The 26,565-nt window shown below is 33.3% G+C and overlaps 3 protein-coding genes across 5 annotated transcripts; 1 reads left to right on the plus strand and 2 right to left on the minus strand.

Annotated features, from left to right (window-relative positions):
* Window positions 1–930: 930 nt before the first annotated feature.
* LOC110633612 (diacylglycerol O-acyltransferase 1A) lies at window positions 931–9,200 on the minus strand. 2 transcript variants are annotated; one of them, XM_021782286.2, is made up of 16 exons: window positions 8,342–9,195; window positions 7,969–8,049; window positions 7,677–7,750; window positions 7,453–7,528; window positions 7,243–7,310; window positions 6,584–6,707; window positions 6,124–6,222; window positions 5,190–5,291; window positions 4,956–5,092; window positions 4,336–4,417; window positions 4,199–4,219; window positions 3,180–3,242; window positions 2,849–2,896; window positions 1,734–1,796; window positions 1,417–1,470; window positions 931–1,261 (listed from the first exon to the last, which is right to left on the minus strand). In XM_021782286.2, the coding sequence occupies exons 1-16, from the start codon at window positions 8,723–8,725 to the stop codon at window positions 1,151–1,153; spliced, it is 1,587 nt and encodes a 528-aa protein (XP_021637978.2). In that variant the 5' UTR covers window positions 8,726–9,195; the 3' UTR covers window positions 931–1,150. The 2 variants fall into 2 exon arrangements, 1 of the variants encoding a protein (XP_021637978.2); XR_002490860.2 differs by lacking the exon at window positions 931–1,261 and having other exon boundaries at window positions 1,435–1,470; window positions 4,173–4,219; window positions 8,342–9,200.
* Window positions 9,201–10,338: 1,138 nt separating this feature from the next.
* Window positions 10,339–14,113, minus strand: LOC110633611 (eukaryotic initiation factor 4A-14). The gene is made up of 5 exons (XM_021782285.2): window positions 13,896–14,113; window positions 13,181–13,250; window positions 12,966–13,072; window positions 11,479–11,909; window positions 10,339–11,205 (listed from the first exon to the last, which is right to left on the minus strand). Exons 2-5 carry the CDS (start codon window positions 13,246–13,248, stop codon window positions 10,570–10,572), a joined length of 1,242 nt encoding a protein of 413 aa, XP_021637977.1. The 5' UTR covers window positions 13,249–13,250; window positions 13,896–14,113; the 3' UTR covers window positions 10,339–10,569.
* A 5,493-nt stretch (window positions 14,114–19,606) lies between these two features.
* On the plus strand, window positions 19,607–21,823 carry LOC110633610 (glycylpeptide N-tetradecanoyltransferase 1). Of its 2 annotated transcripts, none has more exons than XM_021782283.2 (2): window positions 19,607–19,818; window positions 20,079–21,823. In XM_021782283.2, exon 2 carries the CDS (start codon window positions 20,134–20,136, stop codon window positions 21,442–21,444), a length of 1,311 nt encoding a protein of 436 aa, XP_021637975.2. In that variant the 5' UTR covers window positions 19,607–19,818; window positions 20,079–20,133; the 3' UTR covers window positions 21,445–21,823. The 2 variants fall into 2 exon arrangements, with proteins under 2 accessions (XP_021637975.2, XP_021637976.2); XM_021782284.2 differs by having other exon boundaries at window positions 20,088–21,823.
* The last annotated feature ends 4,742 nt before the right edge of the window (window positions 21,824–26,565 follow it).

The following is a 26,565-nucleotide window of genomic DNA, read 5'->3' on the forward strand; positions in this document are numbered from 1 at the left end:
TTTTATCAAACAACAGTAAAATTTTGACTTACGCTCTTTTTTTTTTTTTTTTTTTAGGACTTAATATTATTACTGAGATGATTTGGTCCAATTTTACAATAAAATTCATACGACTTCTCAATATGTGATTCATATGAACTAAATAAGGTTTAAATTTAAAAGAAATTCCCCTTATGAAATAATAATTGATTTTTTTTTTAACATGTAATTCAACTGTTCGATTACCAATAATGGCAAAGTAATAATAATGATGGAAGGACAGAGACACAAGAACAGGAATAGAAAGCCAGAGATAATTGGGATAAAATGCTTAGCAATCTCGTAACACAAATTTTATCTTACAGCAAACTAGGAGTTTACAAATGATGTTTCAAACAGAACCAATAAAATTAAAAATTAAAAATTAAAAATTTTAAAAATTGAATCAAACTAATTATTAAAAAAAAATTAAATTGAATCAAACCGATAAATATCAAATCGATTCGATTTTAAACCAATCAAATCAAATTTTGTAAAATTTTATATTTTCAATATTAAATCTCAATAATAAAAACATAAAAAAAAAATCTTAAAATTCCGTTGATCTTGATATATATATATATATATATATATATATATATATATATATATATATATATATATATATATATATATATATTCGGTTCGATTTTTTTATTTTTAATGAAAATTATCAAACTAAACCGATTAATCAAAATTATCAAAATTTATAAATCAAACTGAACTGATTAAATTTTAAAACTGAATCGATATAACCAAATTAACTCAATTCGGTTTGATTTTTCGATTAAAACCAAAATCTGCTCACCTCTACAGTAAACATTGCAATTTAAACTATTATAATTTGAAAGCGAGATTTTGAGAAAATTTATAAGATTAAAGTGAAAAGAAACCATACACAAGGACAGAACATTGACACATACAATTTTCTCTTAATAATTAACATCGTCTCTGAACAAGATACTACTACAACAGGGCACTAGTCCCTGAGACTGATTACGCTTTCAAAATTTGGTTGTACATATCAACCTCCTGTCTCAATGGATCGTCATAAGATCAGTGTAGCAGTCAAGTCTCAACCAAGAAAATTATATATCCATGAGTGATCCCTTCCGCACACAATGAGTCAGTTTCATATTGTTTCAGTGCTACCTTTCCGATTCATCAGGTCATGGTAATACAACAGCACACACATGGGTTGACCAAGAATGCAGAATATGAACCAGAAGATCATATTTCCCACCTGTCCAATTGAAAGTAGAATCCAGCTTACGTAATTCATTATGTTACTTCAGGTCTCGCATGAATCTCTTATGATCCATTTGTCATAGAAGTTGGCGCTGATAAGATAAATAAGCTAAAATAAGCCAGGAAATAAGATTGAAAAAGTAGACATACCATTGAACTTCTGAACTTGTTTTGGAGATAACTTGTTATCACGACCAAAGGAATCTGATTAAAACAGGGAAAGCAACAAATTTCATTCGCCTGTCCCATAATGTTAATCCACTCTAGGGCTAAGTTAAATTCTTTTTCTTTTTCTTTTTTCTTTCCAAATCCATCAAGAGGCCCATAGTAACTAGGGCTATATAATAAGAGGTGGCCATTATAATCCTGTAAAAAAACCCCCTCCCATGGGGACTTGAACTTGGGATCTCCATATGTCAGATTCAAGTTCTAAAATAAAATGAACTTCTAATACTTGAATTGATTACCTGAAACATTATTCCAATAAAAGCCCAGAGCTTGAACATGTGGCAAGGAACAGCAATGCACAGCTGTTAAACGATATTGCACACCAGTGTAAGCATATAATGTAATTAAATCAAGGAACTTAAAAGGCATAACACTATGGTGCTACTGCTAGTGCAAGCAACTACAAAAACTCTCAGTCATCGATTGAACTTTGAAGATGAAGACTCGGAGCATGATAGTTTAGGCATGAGTTGAATACATTCATCATCTCAATCAAGTGATCATTGCAATATAATCATGAAACATTTTACAAATGCTTTTCCTCGAGAGCCATATTCTCCATGAGATGTTCAGAGATTCAGTACAAGTCAAAACTTCCTTTGCAGCAATAGTTGCCATCAAATGCCACTTTTCCCCTCATCTCACATGGGTATGAGAATCTAAGTGAAAGAAACAAAGATTGTTTTTAACTGCAACTGATGTTGCAGAGATCCTTGTGCTATCCAATCAAAAATCAAAGAAACTCCCCTAACATTTGGCAAGATAAAATAGTATAGGTGATATGTAACAATCTCTTTAATATTTTATTAAAAAAAAATTCCAAGTAACTTTTTTCTACTTATCTTCCACTTTCTTCCCTTTTCACTTGCTTCTAATACATGAAACCATCACCACCAACATGGCCCACTATTCTACAATACTAGAATTCATCATCAGGTTACTGGTGGTTGATGCCAACATTTCTACCATTAATTCTCTCATAAGCACTAGTTAGTGACTCCATACTGTTCCTAGGGTAGGTTACTAGCTCTTCCTTACCCTATCATGATCCCTGTGCAATTTCAAGCATGGTCTTGCTCAAAACCATGCTGTTTCTAATTGAAATTGACCTAATAAGTTCAAAAGATGACATCATTCCAGTACCTGACACCCTAAAAGTGATAACACCCTAAAAGTGATAACACCCTCAGTGTGATATTTCATCTCACAGGAAGTACGTGCACTGCAGTAAAAGTTTCATTCTTATACAGCAGCAACATATAACTAAAATATGAAATGCCCATAGCAATACTGCAAACATAGAGAATGACATCATAAATTGGAAAATTGCCAAATAGAAATCACTCCCCAATACCTCGTGAAATACAGCTGAAACGAAAAAGGCAATAATCAAGGCTATCCCCTGCATCATTGCAAAAAGATGTAACGAATGAGCAACAACCAACAAGATGGTTACTCAATTAGCAGAAGTAGGAATGAGGAAGAATTAGCAAAAAAATTAATAGATATTCCGAAAAGAATATTCAATGTAGAAAAATTGGAAGATAACCCAACTAAAGTATTATGTCTTTTGAGGCATATGGCACACAGTAAAGCTCCCATCATAGATTACAGAGAAAAAATAGGAAAAGATGATAAATGCAGAATCCAGCACTTATTGCACTCTAAGGTGAGAACAGAGTTACCTTTGGTACTTTATGCCGTAAGCAGGGAAAGTAGATATGCCGAACCATCCACTTATGAACAGGCTGTGATAAGTAAGTATTCCATCAGTAACACGATTGGCCAACCCTTCTGTATGTGCGTGCGTGCGTGTGTGTGTGTGTCCATTTATGTGCATGGGTGGATACACAGAAACAGATGCATCTGTGCATGCTTCCGTCTTAAACACAAGCTTACCAGGTATTTATTATCACAACAACAAGAAAATAATTAGAAGGCAACAACATATATAAAAGCACACTTGTAAATGATTGCCCACATGGGTATTTGACCTCCATGGAATAATTAACAAAATATTCCACTATTAGATAAGATCTATAGAGATTTAGGAATTGTAGCTCAAGTTGACACCAATGTTATAAAACAATTCGATTAATTATAAAAACGGCATTTATTCTCTAGTGTAAATGTACAACATTAAATAAAAAGTGAAAGAAATCAGCATTAGCAAAGCAATATGCATAATTCAGAAGATGGCACATGGAGACATAGTCCAACCTTCGATAAATTATTCGATATTTTTTGCCTTCTTGATTGAACATTCACGCTACATAACCAATACAACATATCAAACATAGATTTTTTCTTTTTCTCTGAACTCCTAAAGTTCCTTTGTTTTCCCACCTCTATCTCAGAAAGGAGTCACAAAACAGGTTGCAGGGCAAAACAAACCACCTCTTGAAACTTACAAATAATAAACAACACTAACATTAGCAAATTTTACTCTTTTCTTTTTTTCCTTATTCACTAATCAATTTAAACAACTTCATGGGCTAATCATACTAGAGTTCAAATACCGAGCATGAAATAGATCTCAAATAAGAATGTCATGTCTTAATATAAAATGAACAGTTATATATCAGGCCATGTAATTTAGAATAGCACCCCACCAAAAAAGAGCCAAAGATATGAACACAGCAATAACCTGACATATAATAAAGACAAAGAAAACGTACTATGATTTCAGGTGAAAAAAACATACCATATTCCACATTCTCCAATACTGATGAAAGCCACAAATCCAAAGATGTACATGACAACATTGATAATTAGAAATAAGCAAAGAATTGTTGAGATATATACAAACAGAAAACACTGCCCAAATTATAAAAATTTTACCTCATCAACTGTTCTTGCATTCCACCAATCTTTATAGAACTCTCGATCACCAAAGCGAAGGAGCTCAGCAAGTATATTTAACCTATATTGCACATGTAAGCATAATGTACCCAAACATTGTGTTTTGGTCAAAAGAATCAAAGCTTGTATAAGAGATGAGCTTAGTCTATGGTTCTCCTCTCTCTTTCTCAAGAAAACAAGAATTTTCTCCAAATTCTACAAATATATCAAACTAGCATACTTTTAATGAAATTTTCCAAAACAAGAGAGGTATTCACACAATTCAAATTAAGTGGTTAGGTAGAACAAAATTAAAATAAAGTTCATTTTGAAATTATCGGTGAAGTAAATTATTCAAATGATCTCAAAATTATTACAACCATCAATCCTTTTAACAAAAATGCATAGAACCAAAAATAAGCCAAATATACGACATTGATTGATCTAAGTAAATTTACCACAATAACAAACTAGTACATAAAACATAAGAGGTAAACATAATACAGCAATTAGTCTATAATGATGTTCATAACACTAGCAGAAACAATTATTAAAAGCATCTCAAATGAAGGATAAAATTATACTTCATGAGATTTGGGAGGGGGAAAAAGTGAACTCACCATAGATGAAAAAAGCAGTAGAACATGCAGAGCCACACATATAAATTTGGAACTGAAAGCTTCAAAACCCTCTCAATGGCATATAAGAGATCCCCTTTTAAAGGATGTTGTGAATTCTGGACAATAGGATTGATATACTGCAGATTATGTCCACAACCACGTTAAGAATGCATGTTCCAGTTTCCCAAAACAGCAGAAAGAACATGTAAAGCTTAAACATAAAGTTCTTCTTACTTGTTCTATGATAAATCCCATGAATCCTGTAAATATTATTAACTTGACAAATTGACGAACCACCCAACCCTTTCGAACAGAAGCTGTGCGAGGGTAACTTGGCTACAATGACAACCAACAAAAGAAGGGGTTTAGAGAATCTCATAACAAGATCAGGATAACCAAACACTCCTACTCCCTATGTTAGGAAACACACAAGACATCCTATTGTCAAGCTAGAACACCTCCTCCCCCCACCACCCACCCACAGGTTCTGAGAGCAAGCTATCAAACAAAGTTTGAGTTGAAATGAAGTACAATTTACTGAAAGCACTATACAAATTTTAGAAAATCAATGGTGATAAAATAACTTAGCTCCAGTTTTTTGCTTTTTCCTTATGCATGGGTTGATTGGCATAAATTTATACATAAATCAGTAAGGGCCAAAATAGTTCAATTAAATTAAACGTCATAAGCAGTAATCTCTGATACTCTGACTCTTCATTTTGCCCTATTGTACCCATGACAACACAACATGGAATATGTGTCCGACACATATTCATGCAGTCGGACATTCGAGTGACAAAGATCTCTTGAGATTAAAAGCATATTGAATTAAATGATCGGTAAAAAACAAGTTAAAAAGCGAATACAACTTTGAATTAAAGGATAGGTGCAAAACAAGTTAAAAAAATATTGAATATTTTGAGAATCCAATGGTTGCATATCACAATTTTAGTTGTAGCTGGCCTCTTTTGGATAGATTACTTCAACCCTTTCGGCCTACATAATGTATCCAAGCACCCATGTTTAAATTTAGATCCGTATGCATGGATATGTACCCATTTCCAACACTTGTACCCCAGTCCGAGTAACATAGGCTGTAATAAAAAGATGAACCAATAAGCATTGTATATACTTAAAAGAGCTGCTGGAAAAAAACATGGTCAGCTACCTGGTAACATAAAGTGGGAGCAACCATGAAGTAAACCAAACTCTCGAAGCTAACATCATGAGAATAATCTGCATTGAGAGTATTGGATAGTGTATCCCCCTGTTATAAACCACATTGAATGAAAAATGGCCCCTTAGTTCTCATAGCAGAAGATGAAAAATCCATCCAAGCTAAAGAAAATTTTTTTCTTTAATTGGGTGGGGAAAGTAGGCACGGGAAAATAATAAACTATCTTTAATTGTAATTTAGAAAGATATGACAAAGCTATGATGATAGCAAAATCAATAAGAGGAAACACTATAGTGCAAATATTGAATGCTCTTTTAGGCCCATATTTCTCAATTCACCACTACAACCCATAATAGGCAATGTGATATATTTTACATGTGAAATCTAGTAAAGACAACAAAACTACCTCTTCAGGCATATATCAAATTTTACAGCAGTATTACAATCTTACCTTATCAACTGAGTTGGCAACAGCTCTCATATCATAGTTTGTATGTGCATAAGATACCAATTTCAACCACACAATACAAGCAAAGAGCATCAATGTGACACCAGATAAAACAGCAGATTCACAACTGCAAAATTAGTAAAAGAATAATTGAGCATGTTAGCGTCCTTGATGCTTACTAAACCAAGAATAATAACATACAAAAATACAAGATTCTGCTAATATAATGCTCAAAGAAAAATGAATTTAGCTAGATGGAATGCCTACCATCGGAACTGTGAATAAATTACCCAGAAAACCTTTCCAGTATTGTCATTGATATATGGGCAGGATAAGCTACGCAATGTAGGCAACTCTGATGATCAAACCATAAATATTTCCAAGAATTTCAATTGTTTACTCAATGTGTTTCCAACAATATCTGCTTTCAACATGAATTTCTAATACTTTAAACAATCTTTGTTGACATCATTAAAATTATTCTATATCTAATTTTTAGCAACAATTATGCTGTGTAGACAGTTATTTGATCTTTATTTTCATAAAACAGAAAAGAAATTTAATTCTCAGGAAATATACACGCTCTCAACAATTTAAGATGTTATAAATATCAGCTATAATGGCTAAATTAGAGCAGCAACAAGAAAAAGAAAAGTAAAAACCTGAGAATCACAGAAACAGGGTATGAAACTGCTGCTGAGGTGATGAGCACATGAAAGAAAACAACAATCTGCGTCATTAAACTCAGTCAATTTTCCAGTTCCAAATGACAATGACCCAACATACCATGTATATTATATTATTGGAAGAATTTTAGTAAAGCCAGAACTATTATAAGCAATGCACAAAATAGTAGGACAGGAAACACTTACAGGTTCAGATATATATCTTCGATATGCCAACTTTTCTACTAGATAGGCAGCAAGAGGGAAAATTGGGAGAGTAAGACTGCAATAGAAGCCATAATTCACAGAATCATGGTAGGTTCTGTGTCAACTATTAACTGGAACTCAGAAAAACTCAAAACAGCTTATGCGCAAAGAAATTCCTTCTCTATCAAATTTGAATTAGATAAAAAGCTATAAAGATATGTTACCAGCACATTAGAAGGGGCCAATCTCTCAATGACCTTGAACTAAACCAAAACCCAGTTTTAATTAACCAACCATACTGCAAAATAACAAATGGATAAGCCACTTCATACCATAAATTGTAAGAGGACATTTTCTTAGTAATTTCATATACCAAGAATACCACCTTAGGTCTTGAAAAAAAAACATGAAAAAGAAGAAGAAAAGAAAAATGAGAGTTGAAGCAAAGGGCAAATGCACCGATCGTCATTCAACTGAAGTTACTGAACTATAAAATGCAAATAGAAAAAGACGAACCTTCATTAGATTCTCAATGATGAGCCTGCTGTTAACAGCAACAAGCACTACTATACAGAGGTTGAAGAGACCTGCATGACTCTGACATAAAATGAAAAAAATTAATTATTAAGCATTTTAGCATCTATCTTAAAACACAATTTAAACATGAAAGCACTTCTGAAGATCCCTTTTATGCCACCGCCACCAACTGTTTAGTCAAACCCAAAACTAGCTTAAAATCAATAGAATAGTCCCTAGCTTAGTAAAATAAAAGAAATTTGCTTTCGGTACCAACCTGCCTAAAACAATCAACCTTTGGAGGTAAAATACAATATAAACAAATACCAAAAAAAAAAAACAAAGCAAATGCATCCGTTTAGACAGTCCTTACTTGTTTAAATATTAAATCAGAGCTCAGTGGACTCTCCTTGAGCACCCGATGAGCAGGCACAGATGGCCGATACGTAAATTTAATATCCGACCCTCCACGATTCTCACGATTATCAACCTTATCCTTGTCGTGGCCACAATCTTTTCCATTACTTTTCAAAGCTTCCGATTCCTCCACAGGTCCCGGATCCATCATCATCTCGCCTCCAACATCAGATTCCAGCTGATCAATATTCGAAGACAATTCAGCGACCGCTCCAGCCGAGTTGGAGGAGCTCCGCCTCCGTCGAAGCGAGAGGTTAAGATCCGAGGAGGACTCAGTGATATCAGGAGCAGCAGTGGAAGTAGTAGCAGTTAAATTCTCCGGCGAGTCGAGAATCGCCATTGGAGATGGAAATAGCAGAGATGGAGAATTCTAGAGGGAGAGAGAATCCGACGAAGAGTGTGTAGAAAATCGCGAAGAGAGCATGTGCATAATAAGAAAATAGCGGTACTTATGGCGACAAGAGAATGTTCATGCAGAGAAAGGAGTATAAGGAGAAGCGTGGGGGCGAGAGAGAGGGAGGGGAACAGTGAAACAGAATGACTTTTATTTAGATTTGGATTTTGGAATAGAAGGAATCAAAGTGACGAATCTAGAGGATAGGTGACGAAGGCGTCACCAATGTTCGACGTTTTTGAGTTGAACAGTCGCAAGATGAGGAAAAGCGGTGGTAATGGTGGACGTTATGGAAAAGCGATGAGGTGCAACCGTGTAAGAGCCAGAAAGACGAACCGTGTAACATGGATTTTATTTAAATATGAATAAATAAATCTCCTCGTTGGAATTTTTTTTTTTTTTTTCTGGTGGCTAGAAGAGAAGCGAGCTTTTTGGGGTTTTTTTTTTTTTTTTTAATTTCTAAATTAAGATTATAATTTAAAACTATAAAACATTATCAGATTAAATATATTTGTTTTCTAATTGAAATAATGTGAACAAAATGTCAAATTTGAATTTCCAACTTTTGTTATTATTATAATTGAATGAAGTGTTATTCTTGGTAGATAACTACATTAAGGTAGTTCTTGATTTCTATTAATGGTGAATTGAACTTTGATTAAATTGACAAATGAGAATGGCATTTTAAGGTTAGGGATTTAAGAGATTAGTGCAAAGGGTACAAACACAATGTTCTAAAACAGGAGGAGTCCCAGAGGATTGTTTTGCTGTGGGTTGATGATCCTTCTTTTCTTTTATTTTCCAATTGAAGGTCAATGCCAGTATGTGCTTCCACGTTAATCTGCTTGACTTTATTATTATTATTATTATTATTATTTACCTCGTTAATCTGGTTGACTTTGTTAGTATTTTATGGTAGAAAAAGGTCTTGGTGATGTGCCTCTTTGCCTGTTCGCAGTTCTTGCCTCCTTGGAGTCCGTGATCTAAACATGGGCCACGACTCCCTCCACCAAACTGTGTTTCCTTAGTTATAAAGAAACTCTTATAATTGAAATTGTGTTTCCTTAGTTATGAAGAAACTCTTATGATTGAACAACTTTTTCTTTTACAGATTGTCACTAAATTATGCAAAATTTTATGCATGCTCTAGAATCGCAAGTCTTTAAATTTGGAACTCTTATTGGTTATCCCTTTATGTATCATTGAAACCAAGGAACTAGAAGAGAAGCTAGCCTTTCTAACGTCGACTAGGCCGGCCCATGTTATTGATCTCTATATACTTCTGAAGAATCTAAGCATGCAAAGGTCAGATCAGATGAATTTATATTACAATTTTAATAAACCCACTTGCATTTTTATCATTTGTACTATGAATATTGAATAGAATCACAGCAAATCCAAGGCATGCCCGTCTCCATATTGATTAGTAGGACGATTTTATTATTTCTACTACAGATGAGGGCATTTCTGCTTTAACATTTGATGATCAAATATTTGAATACAGAAATTGAACCTAAGAACAGAACGGAGAAGGGGGGAAGGGCCCAAACAAACGCATCTAAAGCATAAAAACCCATCATAGAGGATCTCCATTACCAGAACATATGCAACAAAAATCCACAATGCCGTATGTAGCATTGCTGAATTGAAGAATTTTAGAATTAAATATCACTTGCTGGTCAGCAGTCAAATTTTTAAAAGAAGACACTAGACCTATATAAGACTGAAAAAAAAAAAACACAACAAATTCCAGGAATTTATCTCTACTAATAATGGATGACAAAATCTCATTAGAGGAGATCAGCAACATTTGATGGCAGCTCCTCAATCACCACATTATAGAACCTCTGGATGTCAAACAGCATCCTCTCATCATCCCTCGTCACAAAATTGATTGCAACACCTTTCCTCCCAAACCGTCCACCACGTCCAATTCGATGGAGATAGTTCTCTGGCTGTGTAGGGAGATCATAATTTATAACAAGGGACACTTGCTGGACATCAATGCCACGAGCCAAAAGATCAGTGGTGATTAGAACACGAGATGACCCAGATCGAAATTCACGCATTATGATATCTCTTGTGTTCTGGTCCATATCACCATGAGTGGCAGAGACTGTGTGGTCTCTACTCCGCATCTTGTCTGTCAGCCAATCAACCTTGCGTCTAGTGTTGACAAAAATAACACTTTGGGTAATGGCTAAGGTTTCATAAAGATCACAGAGTGTCTCAAGCTTCCATTCTTCCTTCTCCACATTGACATGAAACTGCTTTATACCCTCCAAGGTGAGCTCATCACGCTTCACAAGAATTCTAACAGGTTTGTTCATAAACTTCCTCGTGATCTCCAGAGCCTCAGGTGGCATTGTGGCAGAGAATACACCAACTTGAATTTTTGATGGCAGAAGCTGAAAAATATCATAGATCTGATGGAAAAAGCAGAAAAAAGATTAGCACAACAAATTTAACAGTAATAATACTACTAACCCCTAAACTAACTATAAACATGGTCCTAACAGTGGTTTGCATGATGCAAAGACCACACACAAGATGACCTAGCAGCAAATATATCCCACAATATATGTTTATGCATTTAGTAAATCTTTTTGGAACACCAGGTGCATTGAAAGATTAAATAAATAAGTGCAAGATTGAGATGACAAGCTGCGAGACAAAAAACAAAGGAACAAAAGAATAACCTGATCCTTGAAACCACGTGAGAGCATTTCATCCGCCTCATCCAACACAAACATCCTGATGTAATCAGGACGAAGTGACTGTCTTCGCAGCATGTCAAATACACGACCAGGAGTGCCAACAACAACATGCACTCCACTTGATAGGATGCGTTGATCTTCACGGACACTGGTTCCACCAACACAAGCATGCACCTTGACACCGAGATAATCCCCAAGTGCTCGCATAACCTTTTCGATCTGTTGTGCAAGCTCCCGAGTGGGTGCCAGGACCAAGGCCTGGCATTCCACCAAAGCATAATCAAGTTGTTGGAGAATACCAGAACAGAAAGTTGCAGTTTTCCCTGTTCCAGATTGAGCCTGTTGAATCACATCAAGTCCCTTGCAGAAGGGAACAATTCCTCTCTGCTGGATTGCTGAGGGCTTCTCAAAACCTATAAAATCATCATTAGAACTTTAAGCATTTGACCCTCCTATGAAGTAAAGGAGCAAATGAGTAGATAGTAGATGGTACACATTCATGATGGCATGAATGCATATGCTTTCATGCTTCATCAATCATTTATAATTCAGTAGACAGTAGGCGGCCACTAGACACATGCACTAGATATAGGTCATCTTTAATTATTTACCAAATTAGAATGGAGAGAATTCAAAACCAAAATAATTAAACTGGTTGTGGAAGCATATCATGTCCCCTTTTTTTAAGAGTGCAGCTATGTTACCTGCCTAAGATGTACCGGCCCATGCCCACCAATCGTAGCACTTACCATGTTATGCCAATTTTTATTCTCAGAGGACACTCACTCATTTTACCATTCAGTTTTATAAAACAAAATACAACCTTCTTAACTTTCAATAAACAATTTATAAGCATCAGCATAGAATCTTTACTTTTACTTAAATCAATAAAAGTCTACAATTCTGTTAAAAATGGAACACTGCTATCTAAACCAAAACTCATATTATCAAAGAAAAGTACCATAACAAGCTTAAAAGTTAAAAATTTGAAAGAATTACAGTGTAGATCCCAGCATGTGCGCAAGTTTTACAAAATGAACCATAATATTTTGCATCACAACTCTCATCATCGCACTGTCATTTGGGGATTTTCAAGGTATTTATGCACTTTGGGTTTCAACTTGTCTTCTATGATTTGAGAAATAATTCAGCTAAATATATTATAGTAATATGAGTGTCACCAAAAGATGTACTGGGGAAGGGAAAAGGCCAAGAGGGAGTTTTCACTCCCAACAGAGACTAGTGTTTTACTTTCTCATGCGTCTTTCTCTTATCCTCACGTGAGGTGGGATAAAGGCAGCAGAAATTCAGCAGGTTAAGGAGCATTTCTCTTTTTTGAATGATTCTTAATAAATTCAACAAAGGGAAAGCAACCCATGTACCAAAGCACAAAAACAAAAAAGAAAAATTATCTAATGCTGCATTACAACACAACCTAAGAGAAAATACAGAGGCATAATTATGTTTACCATATGCATAGATGCCCCTTAGAAGATTCTCTTGCAAACCCATAGAATCAAAACTATCATAAACTTCATCGTATGATGTGAAAAAATCCTCTCCTTCAGTTGTGAGTCTGTATCCATATCAAACCAAGAAAAATAAGATGTGTGTTCTACTCACAAACAAAAAATTTGACAGAAAAGGAAGCAATTCCAACTTGCAAGGAACCAAAAGAACTTACAATTCGTTCATTTTGGCATCATATTGTTTTGCATCAAATTGGGATCCTTCTGCTGCTAGTCCGGCCATGACTGCATGAACAACAGCACTTTACTCATATAGGGAAAAAAAATCCCACCCATAGCTTTCAAACAGGTAAAAAAAATGCCGAATTTTGTTTTTACACACACCTCAATTTACCAATTAAAGTTAGATGAGTTTCTAAATTCTATAAGAAGGATGAAACACAAAATCCAGTGTCATTATTCACACCAAATTCAATGACTACAACACCATTACCCACAAAAAGGACAACTTACTAATCAAATAACAGAAAAAAAATAGTGGAGCAGAACTGAGGTGAAGTAAATACAAGCATCGTAGTGAAAAGACCCAGCTTTCCCTAAAAGGCTCATAACCATTATTTTCGCAACATAGACTTGACGAAAATCAAAACAAAAACGCATTGCACCTAATAGTGAATTAGAACAAACTCAAATGAAAGCGCCACATCCACATAATTCCTGATAATAACAATTCAAAACCTCGCATCAATTACTCCCATAGCAACCTAGAGTTTTTCTCAGGAAAGAAAAAAAAAAGTCAAAAAAAAAAACAACAAATCATAAGTAGAGAATCTTATCAACTGCAGGAATCATAGAAAGGAAGGTAACAGGATTTGGATCAAAAGCGACCGCTAGATCGAAGATTAAAGGGGCTGGGGGAGAGAGCAAAACCTGATGATTGGCGATGAAAGAGTGAAATTGAAGAAGAGAGCTTTAGCTAGTTTGCTTGCTTGTTTCGGAAAGAGCAAATTAGGGTTTCCCAAACTCCTCGGATCTAAACCGTGGAGTTAAGAAAATCGAGAGCTTAACAACTGCAACAACAGCGAGCACGCTATGCTACGAGAGATTGCCAGCCGAGGGTTACATATATATAAACCATTATTTTATTTTTTCCTTTCCCAGTGGCCGTTGGAATTTTTTTTTTTTTTTCCGATTCGCCTCTGGTTTTCTTCCTGGAAACGGAGTGGGCCATGTGGACGTGGCTTGGATTGGACTGAGCCTTCAACTTTCAAGCCCAATGCTCCTACCCTGAAAATATTTAGTTCAAACCAGAGTTGGTAAAAACAATAAATAAATAAAATTACGAGAAGAACCATGATAATGTTTTAAAATTTCTGAAGATTGTTATTAAAATACTGGGGCATTCTTGTAAAGTGGTCTGTAAGGCTCGCAAGATCAACCCACCGGCAAATGACACTCAAACCCCTATCGTCCTCGTCACAGGTCACACATGCCCCCAAAAAGGGCAATAAATTAATAAAAATATTAAACAAATATAATTTACTAAAATCTATAAATAAATCGTTAAATAATATTGCAATACAAATTAAATTAAATTAATTTTCATAAATTATTTAAATATTTTTTAAAATTTAAAAATTTTTATGTTATACAATATAAAAAATAGTCAATTAATTTCAGTTATTATAAAAAAAAATAATATATTTTATATTTATAAATTAATTAATATAAATTAATTTTATATTTTTTTAAACAATTATTCTAAAATTATTATTCATTTTACCCCTTAACTGAATTAGTATTATATTATTAATTCAATTTAATTTTTTTTTGTGATATATCAATCTAATTTTTATCATAATTTTAACTTAGCACATTTCATAATTTAAACTCTTAATTAAATAAATATTTTAATCCATCAAAATAACAAATCATATATATATATATATATATATATATATATATATATATATATATATATATATATATATATATATATATATATATAAGCTCTATAAGCTCAAGATAACTCAACTTTCTTTCTCATCCATTATCTATTACTATTCTCTATTTTATTTTCATTTTCATACTATTTCATAATTAAAATTGATAATTTCATTTATAAGCTTTTTATTAACTTTGATATTTTGTATAGATAGACCTAAAATTTGGTGAAATTTTTTATTAAGTTATAATGACTTGTGTTTTATTTTGATAATTATATTTATATGTAAATTGTGAATTTATAAAGTCTTTCCTTTATAGTTTGAACAGTGAACTAGTGAAAATTAATGTTAATAAAATTAAAAAACTAACATCATGACTAAAAATAAAATTATTGATGTGTATTTTAAGGAAAAAATCTTAATATTTATAAGTAATTTTTTATTTTTAATTGAAAGTGATCATTATTTTTTTTATAAGAGAAAATAAAATTATAAAATTTTCACTTGCCCCCTTAATATCAATTTTTAATTCTGCCACTAGCGACAAGATATTCAGTTTAAATCGAATAGACTTCATCACAATCGTATTTAAGTAGAAATTCGTATTCGGTTTAATTCAACTAGTGCTTGCCTTTTAAGTTGGAGTGAATTGTATAAAAGAAAATCTTATTTTCGTGTGGCATTAAAATTTCTTATATTATAAATAATAAAAGCTTTGAGTAGGCTTTATTACAATCGTATTTAAGTAGAAAGCCGTATTCGGTTTTATTCATCTAGTGCTTGCTTTTCAAGTTGGAGTGAATTGTATAAAAGATAATCTTATCTTCGTGGCATTAAAATTTCTTATATCATAAACAATAAAAAAATTTCTTATATATATATAAACAAATAAATAAAAGGAAGCAACTTGTGAACCAATATATATATATATATAAATTATTCACATATTTTTTAAATGGAGACGAGGTTAACTTTTTGATAAAAATATAATTTAATTTATGCAAAATTAGTAAAGAGAGAAAATCGCCTAAATACAATTAGCGTAAATTATAATTTAGCCTCTGAAATTTAATAAAATTTTTATATTAATCTATGTATCTTAAAAACTTACTTATTTAGTCATTGATATTTTAATAAATCTATATATTTATTATTGCCTAAATGTATATAAACGTGAAAGTGTTTGTTTTTTTTTTTAATTTATAAAATAGGGATAATGTCAAAAAAATCCTAAATTTTGTGATTTTTAATAATTCTACCTTTTTTGAACAAAAATACCATAAACTTTGAACTTTTTTACAATTGTACTATGATGTTAATTATAACGATGAAAATATCTTTAAAAACTTTAAACTTTAACTTTTTACAATTGTACCTCAATTGTTTTTTTTTTTTTAAACAAATATAGTCTGAACTCTTAAATTTATTAAAATTGAATCTCACCATTAGTGGTTGATGTTGTCTAAGATTCTCGGGTTGACTAATGATTTCCATATAAATTGCAACGAAGAAAGATGTGAGCTTGGTGGCTTGAGCAAGACTACTCTTACTTTTAAGTCAATAGATGCTTAGAGGCAAGTAATTACTGAAAATATGAAAGTAATAGATTGCATACTTTGACTACTGTTGTGATTCCTATTTATATGGTAAGAGATAATGCCTTTCTACTATACTTGGAATCTCGCCAACTTACATCCAACTATATTCTTCCGTGTTTTGTGGAAACACCTCATCTTATTAGGCGATATTCTTGACAGAGATATAATGCATCCCAACAACTTTTGTCCGATCTCTTCAATAATAATTTCTTATCCGAACGTTTTATATCTTATTCAAAAACTTTGTGACCTGTCTAATCACTTTGTATTATGTCCGAACACCTTGTTCAATTACCCTAAATGATGAATTCAAATCCAACCTCTTCTCAAATGATCCGAACTCTCTTGGACTTTTGGGGTGCACCATATCAGTTGCCCCGTTAAATGCTAACAGAGTTGTCAACTTAACACTTATAATCCCCTAGATTAAAACTAATTAAATATAATTTACAATAAAATAAACTATAATTGATGAATTAATAAGTCCTATTTTGGGGCTATCAAAGTGGGTCTGGTTGAGTTTGTTGAGAGGGAATGTTAATGGGGAGTGATGTTGAGTATTCATAAGGGCAAAGTTAGATTGGATAGAGGTAAGCATCATAGAGGTAATGGCTTGTTGAGATACTGAAGTGGTGAAAATGATGTTAGTTTGATGGAAATGAATTTTTTTTTCTTTAATTATAAATTAGGTTTAATTAGTATCAACTTGGGGATTAAAAATATTGACCTGACACTTCTGTTAATATTGAAAAGGGTAATTAATGATGGAATTCAATTATAATGAAGTTTAATCTTTAGGGTATATTTATATATATAAAAAAAGGACAAAGTTTGGCATTTTTTTTTTGGACATTTCGAATGCTAACATGGTAAAGTCTATTATCTTTAATGGCAAAATAGATGGTAGGGTATAATTGTAAAAAATTCAAAATTTAAGGTATTTTGTTAAAAAAAAGTTGGGAGCAAAATTGTTAAAAACCTTAAAATTTAGATTTTTTCGGACATTACCTTTATAAAATAATATAATATAATATAATAATACAATTTTAAATTAATTTATTTGCACAAAAGACATACTCAATATTCATTTTACAGTCCACAGAATAATAATTCCTTTGAGATTCATGGCTATCCATCCTAACAATGCCTTATGTGCACCCAACACTTATTGATTTCCAATTTAATTCTTTTAGTTAAATATATAATATACCTAAAATATTAATAAAATAAAATAATAATATTATAATTAAAATAATAAATATTATAAAATATGTGACTATCTCATAATAAAATTTATATTATAAATTTATAATATTATTTTGATATTTTGGATTAATAATAAATTGGATGGAGGGACTAATGTAGATTTATTTAAATATTAATATCTAAATAGATGGATTTTGAAAATATAAAGACAAATATATAGGTTTCATTAAATTTCATAAACTAATCTATATAATATATAAATATGGGAAGGAGAGGAGGAACATTGGGTTTACCCAAAATACTTTTAGTTATTTATATTATTTACAAATTACAATTATATAATTTTTATTATTAAATTATTTTTAGTTTTATTATAGATTTTAAATTCTTAACTTATTTGTATTTAATTTCTACTTAATTCAAAATAAAATTTTATAAAAAAGTGTTAATTGAAATAAAAATTCATTTTTTAAAAATAATTAGCATGGAAGTTTAAAAAACTAAATATAAAAATTTTATGAAAAATAAATAACTAAAAAAATCATAAATTAATTTTTTTTTGAAAATAGAAAATCGTGAATTATATATATATTGAAACCGAAAGTAGTATAAAGGCCTTTTTAATTACAAATTTTAATGCATATAGTTAAATAGAGTCCAATCAATTGTTAGATAGATAATATATTTATTTACATTAATATTAAATTTTAATAAAATTTTATGACTATTTAATTATATTATTTAAATTAAGTTTATAATTTATATAAATTTAAATTTCTTAATTCTATTTGTATTTATCTTTCAAGTTTTTTTTTAATAATATAATTTCATTTACAATAGACACTCTAAGAGTCATATAATAATTGGAGTAAAGTATTTCGTAATAATACCTATAAAAGGAAAATTGCGATGATTTTTCATTAAGTGAGGTAAATTATATTTAAAAATAATATAATTTATGTTTTAATTTTGGATATTTTAAGTATTTATCTTGAAAATAACAATGATTTTTACAATTTAAATTTAATTGATTGGATTAGTTTTCTATTTATATCTAAGTTTTATTCCATAACAATTTTTAGTTGAGTTATAAGTGAATTTTCTTAACATTTAATCTAAGATTAAAAGTTATAAATCTATTTGTAAAATAGTTTAGTTTATAATGAGAAATTATATTTATATAAATAAAAATATATAATAAAATTTATTTTTATATATTAAACTTTTTATTAATTACATTATGTCATCATTTAATTAACTTAAAATTAATTAAACTAAAATCTTAAAATTTTTAATAATTTTATACTTAATAATATATATAATTCAATTTTTTATTAGTAAATTCATTTATTCATTTATTTTTTAATTAAATCATTTATTTATAAGAATTTCTTTTGTTAATAATATAAATTCTTCAAATTTTGTTATAATTTACAAATACATATAATTTTTTTATATCAACAAAAAAATGCGCATGTATAAAAAAATAATATATTTTAATAATAAAAATTTCATAAAATTAATAAAAAAAACTTTACAATATTATAAACTTAATAGAATTTTCATATATTATATCATATATAAAAAATTTAATTCAGGATAAAATAATGTACAGTACATATCAATAAAAAAACTAGTGTAGACAAATTTCTGTTTGTTAACAGAGTTACAAGGTAGTAAATTGTAATTTCACTTAAAAATAAAATAAAGTTGTCGAATGCATATGTTCTAAAATCAGTAACAAGCTGCTGATTGGAATATTACAGGATGATCCTGGGCATTGGACGCCGATGACACACTACAGAAGTATCACATAGTTGTGGATATTACAGAAAACTTGAGGGGCCTCTCATAAAAATTTCGCCAACTAGTTAAACAGCGAGCCAAGGGCATTGGTTGAATCACTCGAAAACCCGCACGTTAAAATCAACTTTCTTTCGCAGCCCCGAAAGCAAATAGACCACTAGAAAGCCGCCGTTAGAATTTCTTCTGCCTCTTACCAATGCCGACAAAAATCAATTCGATGATCTGATTGGTGGCTTCATTCGTCTCTAAACCAACATAGAATCTTCTAATGCCGTCGAGTTCCAGTTCAGTGAAGCTGTGAGTTAATCTTTTGAATTTTTTTTAGATCTATTAGCTTTTCGATTTGAGCATCGTTTACGGAAATTCTCGAGGTTATGGGTTTCGTAGGACATAAAAATTGAAAGGAGCCAAACATTTCTGCGTTCTAGGAATAGTGGAATCTTGTACTTCGATTCTTCGTAGAATTGCTCTTACCTGTTTCACTTGTTATTCTTTTTTAAAAAATCATTTCATCGGGTACATTTTGTCATATTAACAAGTTCCTTTTTACTTGATAGGGGATTCAGTTAATTTTTCTTGATAGAAAGTTGCTGTTGAAATTGATCTATTGACATGGGTGATAGCAATAGTAATTCGCCCCCTGGGTCTCCTAAAGAAAACCCAGATCAGGATTCTGAGAAAAAACCGATTGGCAAGGATGATAGCACACTGGAAACCATAGTCCGTAGGATCCGGGACTCAATTTCTACAGGCAAGAAACACAAATTTTGGGAAACCCAACCAGTAGGTCAATTCAAAGACATCTGGAATGCAATTTTGCCAGAGGGCCCTATTGAGCCTCCAACTCCATTGTCTGAAGTGAAGCAAGAACCTTACAATCTCCCTAGCCCGTATGAATGGATCACTTGTGATATTGAGTTGGAAGAGACTTGTACTGAGGTCTACAATCTCTTGAAGAATAATTATGTCGAGGATGATGAAAACATGTTTAGATTTAATTACTCTAAGGAGTTCCTAAGGTGGGCTTTGCACCCTCCTGGTTATTACAGAAGCTGGCACATTGGGGTCCGTGCCAAGGCTTCAAAGAAGCTCGTTGCCTTTATAACAGGTGTACCTGCTAGGATTAGAGTGCGTGATGTTGTCGTGAAAATGGCTGAGATCAATTTCTTATGTGTTCATAAGAAGCTCAGGTCAAAGAGACTTGCCCCTGTTATGATTAAGGAGGTTACCAGGAGGGTTCATTTGGAGAATATTTGGCAAGCTGCTTACACTGCTGGAGTGGTTCTTCCAACTCCAATAACAACTTGTCAGTATTGGCATAGGTCTTTGAACCCAAAGAAGCTTATTGATGTTGGCTTCTCCAGGCTTGGAGCGAGAATGACTATGAGCCGAACCATAAAACTTTACAAGTTACCAGATTCACCAGCTACTCCTGGATTTAGAAAAATGGAGCTTCATGATGTACCTGCTGTTACACGATTGCTCAGACATTACATGAACCAGTTTATTGTTGCTCCAGACTTTGATGAGAATGATGTGGAGCACTGGCTTCTTCCAACTGAGAATGTGGTTGATAGTTACTTGGTTGAGAGTCAAGAGACTCACGAGATCACTGACTTCTGCAGCTTCTACACCCTTCCATCATCTATCCTTGGCAACCAGAATTACTCGACTTTGAAGGTTGCTTATTCATTTTATAATGTTGCTACTAAGACTCCACTACTTCAGTTGATGAACGATGCACTTATTGTTGCCAAGCAAAAGGATTTTGACGTTTTTAATGCTTTAGATGTCATGCAAAACCAGTCTTTCCTGAAAGAGCTGAAATTTGGACCAGGTGATGGGCAACTTCACTATTATCTTTATAATTATCGGATACGAAATGGTGTCACACCATCAGAACTTGGGCTTGTACTCTTGTAGTTTCATGTGTCTGAAGGTGCACACTGTGATTTCTATTGATGATAAGGTCTGTGGGTTGCATTTTTTCCCCTTTCCTGAGCAGCCATGGCAGCAGCAAAAAAATGAGAATTTGCAGTGTATTTGAGAACCAGGTCTGGTCCAGTGGTTTTATACATCCTAAGTTGGGACAATATCAATGTTGTTTACCATTCAAATTGTTATCTGGACACGAATGTTTTTGAGAGCTTGAATACCCTTTCCATTCTTGAATTTAGCTATCTCTCATTTTCTTTTCCTGCATAATTCTGTGGGACATCCATGCTATGGGCAGCATGATTATTATTGTTTGCGTAAGTAGCTGGAGTTGCGTTTGTGGCAGCAATTAATTTCTATTTGTATATGTGTTTTCTCATTTTCAGTAGGCTTATGGTTGATGGTTAATATGACGATCTAATACCCGTCAATAATGCCTCGTTCTTTCTATTCAAGTGTTAAATGAAATAGCCGCACGCTACTGAATGTTGATCCTTAAATGAAAGACCAAAAGGCAAAAGCAACTTTAAGGAATTATGCAATTTTGATGGATTCTAGCAAAAATTTTGCTTGATTTCATTTCACCAAAGGTGTCAGGACCGCTTATGGATCAGTGTCATAGAACTAAGTCCAGCAAATTGATAACTGGATTATTATTTCAATGGCAAACTCAATTTTTCTTTCAACTAATGGTAAGATACTTCCGGTCCGCTGTTCTATTTCAAGTGATGTTTTAAAAATAAATTCTCATTTCACTTTATTTGCTTTTTTAGAAAATTAAAAAAGTATTAATTATGTTTTCTTTTCAATTTTATTCTTGTCTATTGTTATCTTTAATGCATTTATTACTTTCTTATTATCGTTTTCTGTCTTAATTAACTATAAGGATATTGTTGTCAATTATTAATTTTTTTTTTTTATAAAAACGAGATTATCCAGTTATTTTCTAAGAGTATATTTATAATAGATGGGAGAATTAAGATCAAGAACACTGAATATAAGGCTTAATTGGATACATAATTATTGGTCATATGAAAGGTAATGTGTTGCTGAATTTCGTAAAATAATTGTCCCTTAACTGGCCGGCTAAATAAATATCTAAGAACATAAAAAAATTCACTTGGTTGTAACTCTAGAATTTCAGCTCAATTTCCATGGAATGTCGCAATAATATTTTATTGACACTCTGAAGTTATCGAAACACTTTGGAATTTGAATGAATAACACTATGATAAGTGAAGTGGTTTTTGTTGATAAATTTAAAATGATTAGAATGAATTAAGTCCTGATTATAGTGTTTTGAAAAGAAAGGGGGAGTATTTTTTTTTGTGCTTGGAACAAACCGAGTTAAATATCATTACGCAATAGGAGCCCTGCTTCTGTTGTAATACTCCTAATTTTTAAATTTATTATTTTGTGGATAAATATTAATATTTTATTTTATTTAAATTTTAGAAAATTATTTAAAATTTTTCGAATTTTAGAAATTGTATTCGATTTTCTGAAAATATAAAATTTTGATGATTTTTAAAAATTAATTTAAAGACCACGTGATAAAACTAAAAATATATTTGGACTCTACGAATTTTTCTGAGTTTTTTGAAATATTTTCGAAATTTTTGGGTCTCGTTTTCGATCCCAAGGTAGAGTAAAAAATTCAAAATTTTGTATTTAAATCGGATCAACGGAATCGAATCGGATCGAGTCGGACCGGTTGAATTGGACCGGCCCTCTTTCCCTTCTCTTTTTCTTCCCCCCGCGCCCTGACACCTCCACTTCTTTTCTCTTTTTCTCTCTCCTCCCTTCACCCCTCGTTGGCTAGCCACTGCCCCAGCCTCCCCCACATGCCGGCGCACCTCTAGGCCACCTCCCTTCTGCCGGCCGACGCTCCAGGAGGCCAGAAAAGTTGTGAGAAGTCCCCCCTGCTCGCCGGCATTGTTTCGTCTTCCCGGGCCAATTCTGGCCGATCCGGCCACCAATTGGATCTGGTCTTGTGCCAAAATCCATCTACACATTGAAAGCTTTCCATAGACACTAAGAACGCCAAAATTTATAGAGCGGTTTGCCCAATTTTTATCCGAGAAGTTTTAGCCCATTTAGACTTTTGGGCTAAATTTCTTGCAAACCGTGAATCCCACTAGAAAACCCAGAGTACTGGAGTGGTCCACTTGTCGAGAGCTTCGCGGCAATACCAATTTCAAAATTCTTCAACACCATTTTTTAGTGGGTCCCGCGAAACTTTATAGTATTTTTTCGAGCACTAAATAAGCTTAGAAAATTTCATAAAAATTATATACTAACCCCTGTGTTGTGGGCTTCGTGTAGGTACCTTCAATTCGCAGAAATTCAACGGTTGCCCGGGTTTGTAAATTTCGAGTCGGGCAGACAGACTACCTAAAAAGTCTCAAAATTGGATCAAGATTTTAGCTACCCCACCTTTTTCAGATGTCCCGAGCGTGTTCTCGGGGTCAGAATCGGCATAGGTAAACCCGAACCTTACTTTTTCTTAATTATCTTGTGCTTGAATTCGATTAAAATTTTGATGATTTTTAAAAATTAATTTAAAGACCACGTGATAAAACTAAAAATATATTTGGACTCTACGAATTTTTCTGAGTTTTTTGAAATATTTTCGAAATTTTTGGTTCTCGTTTTCGATCCCAAGGTAGAGTAAAAAATTCAAAATTTTGTATTTGAATTGGATCAACGGAATCAAATCGGATCGAGTCGGACCGATTGAATTGGACCGGCCCTCTTTCCCTTCTCTTTTTCTTCCCCCCGCGCCTCGACACCTTCACTTCTTTTCTCTTTTTCTCTCTCCTCCCTCCACCCCTCGTCGGTTAGCCACCCCCCAGCCTCCCTCACATGCCGGAGCACCTCTAGGCCACCTCCCTTCCGCCAGCCGACGCTCCAGGCGGCCGAAAAAGTTGCGAGAAGTCCCCCCTGCTCGCTCGCATCGTTTCATCTTCCCAGGCCAATTTCGGCCGATCCGGCCACCAAGTGGACCTGGTCTTGTGCCAAAATCTATCTACACATCGAGAGCTTTCCATAGACACCAAGAACGGCAAAATTTATAGAGCGGTTTGCCCAATTTTTGCCCGAGAAATTTTAGCCCATTTCGACTTTTGGGCTAAATTTCTTGCAAACCGTGAATCCAACTAGAAAACCCAGAGTACCGGAGTGGTCCACTTGTCGAGAGCTTCGGGGCAATACCAATTTCAAAATTTTTCGACACCATTTTTCGGTGGATTCCGCGAAACTTTATAGTATTTTTTCGAGCACTAAATGAGCTTAGAAAATTCCATAAAAATTATGTACTAACCCCTGTGTTGTGGGCTTCATGTAGGTACCTTCAATTAGCAGAAATTCAACGGTTGCTCGGGTTTGTAAATTTTGAGCAGGGCAGACAGACTATCTAAAAAGTCTCAAAATTGGATCGAGATTTTAGCTACCCCACCTTTTTCAGATGTCCCAAGCGTGTTCTCGGGTTCAGAATCGGCATAGGTAAACCCGAACCTTACTTTTTCTTAATTATCTTGTGCTTGAATTCGATTAAAAATTTTGATGATTTTTAAAAATTAATTTAAAGACCACGTGATAAAACTAAAAATATATTTGGACTCTACGAATTTTTCTGAGTTTTTTGAAATATTTTCGAAATTTTTGGGTCTCGTTTTCGATCCCAAGGTAGAGTAAAAAATTCAAAATTTTATATTTGAATCGGATCAACGGAATCGAATTGGATCGAGTCGGACCGGTTGAATTGGACCAGCCCTCTTTCCCTTCTCTTTTTCTTCCCCCCGCACCCCGACACCTCAATTTCTTTTCTCTTTTTCTCTCTCCTCCCTCCACCCCTCGTCGGCTAGTCACCGCCTCAACCTCCCCCACATGCCGGCGCACCTCTAGGCCACCTCCCTTCCGCCGGCCGACGCTCCAGGCTGCCGAAAAAGTTGCGAGAAGTCCCCCTTGCTCGCCCGCATCGTTTCATCTTCCCGGGCCAATTTCAGCCGATCCGGCCACCAATTGGACCTGGTCTTGTGCCAAAATCCATCTACACATCGAGAGCTTTCCATAGACACCAAGAACGCCAAAATTTATAGAGCGGTTTGCCCAATTTTTGCCAGAGAAGTTTTAGCCCATTTCGACTTTTGGGCTAAATTTCTTGCAAACCGTGAATCCCACTAGAAAACCCTGAGTACCGGAGTGGTCCACTTGTCGAGAGCTTCGCGGCAATACCAATTTCAAAATTTTTCGACACCATTTTTTGGTGGGTCCCGCGAAACTTTATAGTATTTTTCCGAGCACTAAATGAGCTTAGAAAATTCCATAAAAATTATGTACTAACCCCTGTATTGTGGGCTTCGTGTAGGTACCTTCAATTCGCAGAAATTCAACGGTCGCCCGGGTTTGTAAATTTCGAGCCGGGCAGACAGACTACCTAAAAAGTCTCAAAATTGGATCGAGATTTTAGCTACTCCACCTTTTTCAGATGTCCCGAGCGTGTTCTCGAGGTCAGAATCGGCATAGGTAAACCAAAACCTTATTTTTTCTTAATTATCTTGTGCTTGAATTCGATTAAAAATCTATAAAATATTCGTGATAGCTTAGAAAATTATAATTCCTTTTGCATTAGCTTAGTAATAATGCTAAGGACCACGGGGCAAAGTTTTAAAATTTTTAGAGTTCATTTGGGTAGTTTTTGCAAAAAGAGTTAATTATAAGAACTAAACTGTAATTTTTCACATTGTGATTGTTGACTGTTTGGATGGGCCTAGGAGGGGCTATGTGATGTGATTGAGTTGTGGATGTGTGATTTATGGATATAGAAGTGCATTTTGAGCCCTTTTGCAGGTTGGGTAGGTCCTAAGTATAGGGGAGATTCTGCCGGATTTTCGGCACGATTTAAGACATCTTTAGTCTTTTCTTAGTTTGTATTGAGTCAAATGTATTAAATAATTGCTATAAAATTATCAGGTGAGTTGGGACAGCCTTCCTCCTCCGCCCAGCCGCCGCAGTGACTTTGGTTAAGTCTGTGAGTTAAATATTAATTTTAATTATAATTTCGATATTATTATATGTTCAAGTATACCCATGCATCACTTATAAATA

Source organism: Hevea brasiliensis, chromosome 11 (assembly GCF_030052815.1).
Source record: "Hevea brasiliensis isolate MT/VB/25A 57/8 chromosome 11, ASM3005281v1, whole genome shotgun sequence".
Classification (NCBI taxonomy): domain Eukaryota; kingdom Viridiplantae; phylum Streptophyta; class Magnoliopsida; order Malpighiales; family Euphorbiaceae; genus Hevea; species Hevea brasiliensis.

Bases quoted from the DNA above. Each gene is read 5' to 3' on its own strand.
- LOC110633612 (XM_021782286.2), bottom strand. From the start codon at position 8,725: ATGGCGATTCTCGACTCGCCGGAGAATTTAACTGCTACTACTTCCACT. The intron at 7,529-7,676 runs GTAACATATCTT...CTTCTATTGCAG, and splicing joins TGGCCCCTTCTAATGTGCTG to TCTTACTCTCCCAATTTTCC. The intron at 5,093-5,189 runs GTAAGAAGAACT...CATAATCTGCAG, and splicing joins TGGGATTTATCATAGAACAA to TATATCAATCCTATTGTCCA.
- LOC110633611 (XM_021782285.2), bottom strand. From the start codon at position 13,248: ATGGCCGGACTAGCAGCAGAAGGATCCCAATTTGATGCAAAACAATAT. The intron at 13,073-13,180 runs GTAAGTTCTTTT...ATATGGATACAG, and splicing joins GATGCCAAAATGAACGAATT to ACTCACAACTGAAGGAGAGG. The intron at 11,206-11,478 runs GTTATTCTTTTG...TTTTTCCATCAG, and splicing joins CACGTGGTTTCAAGGATCAG to ATCTATGATATTTTTCAGCT.
- LOC110633610 (XM_021782283.2), top strand. From the start codon at position 20,134: ATGGGTGATAGCAATAGTAATTCGCCCCCTGGGTCTCCTAAAGAAAAC.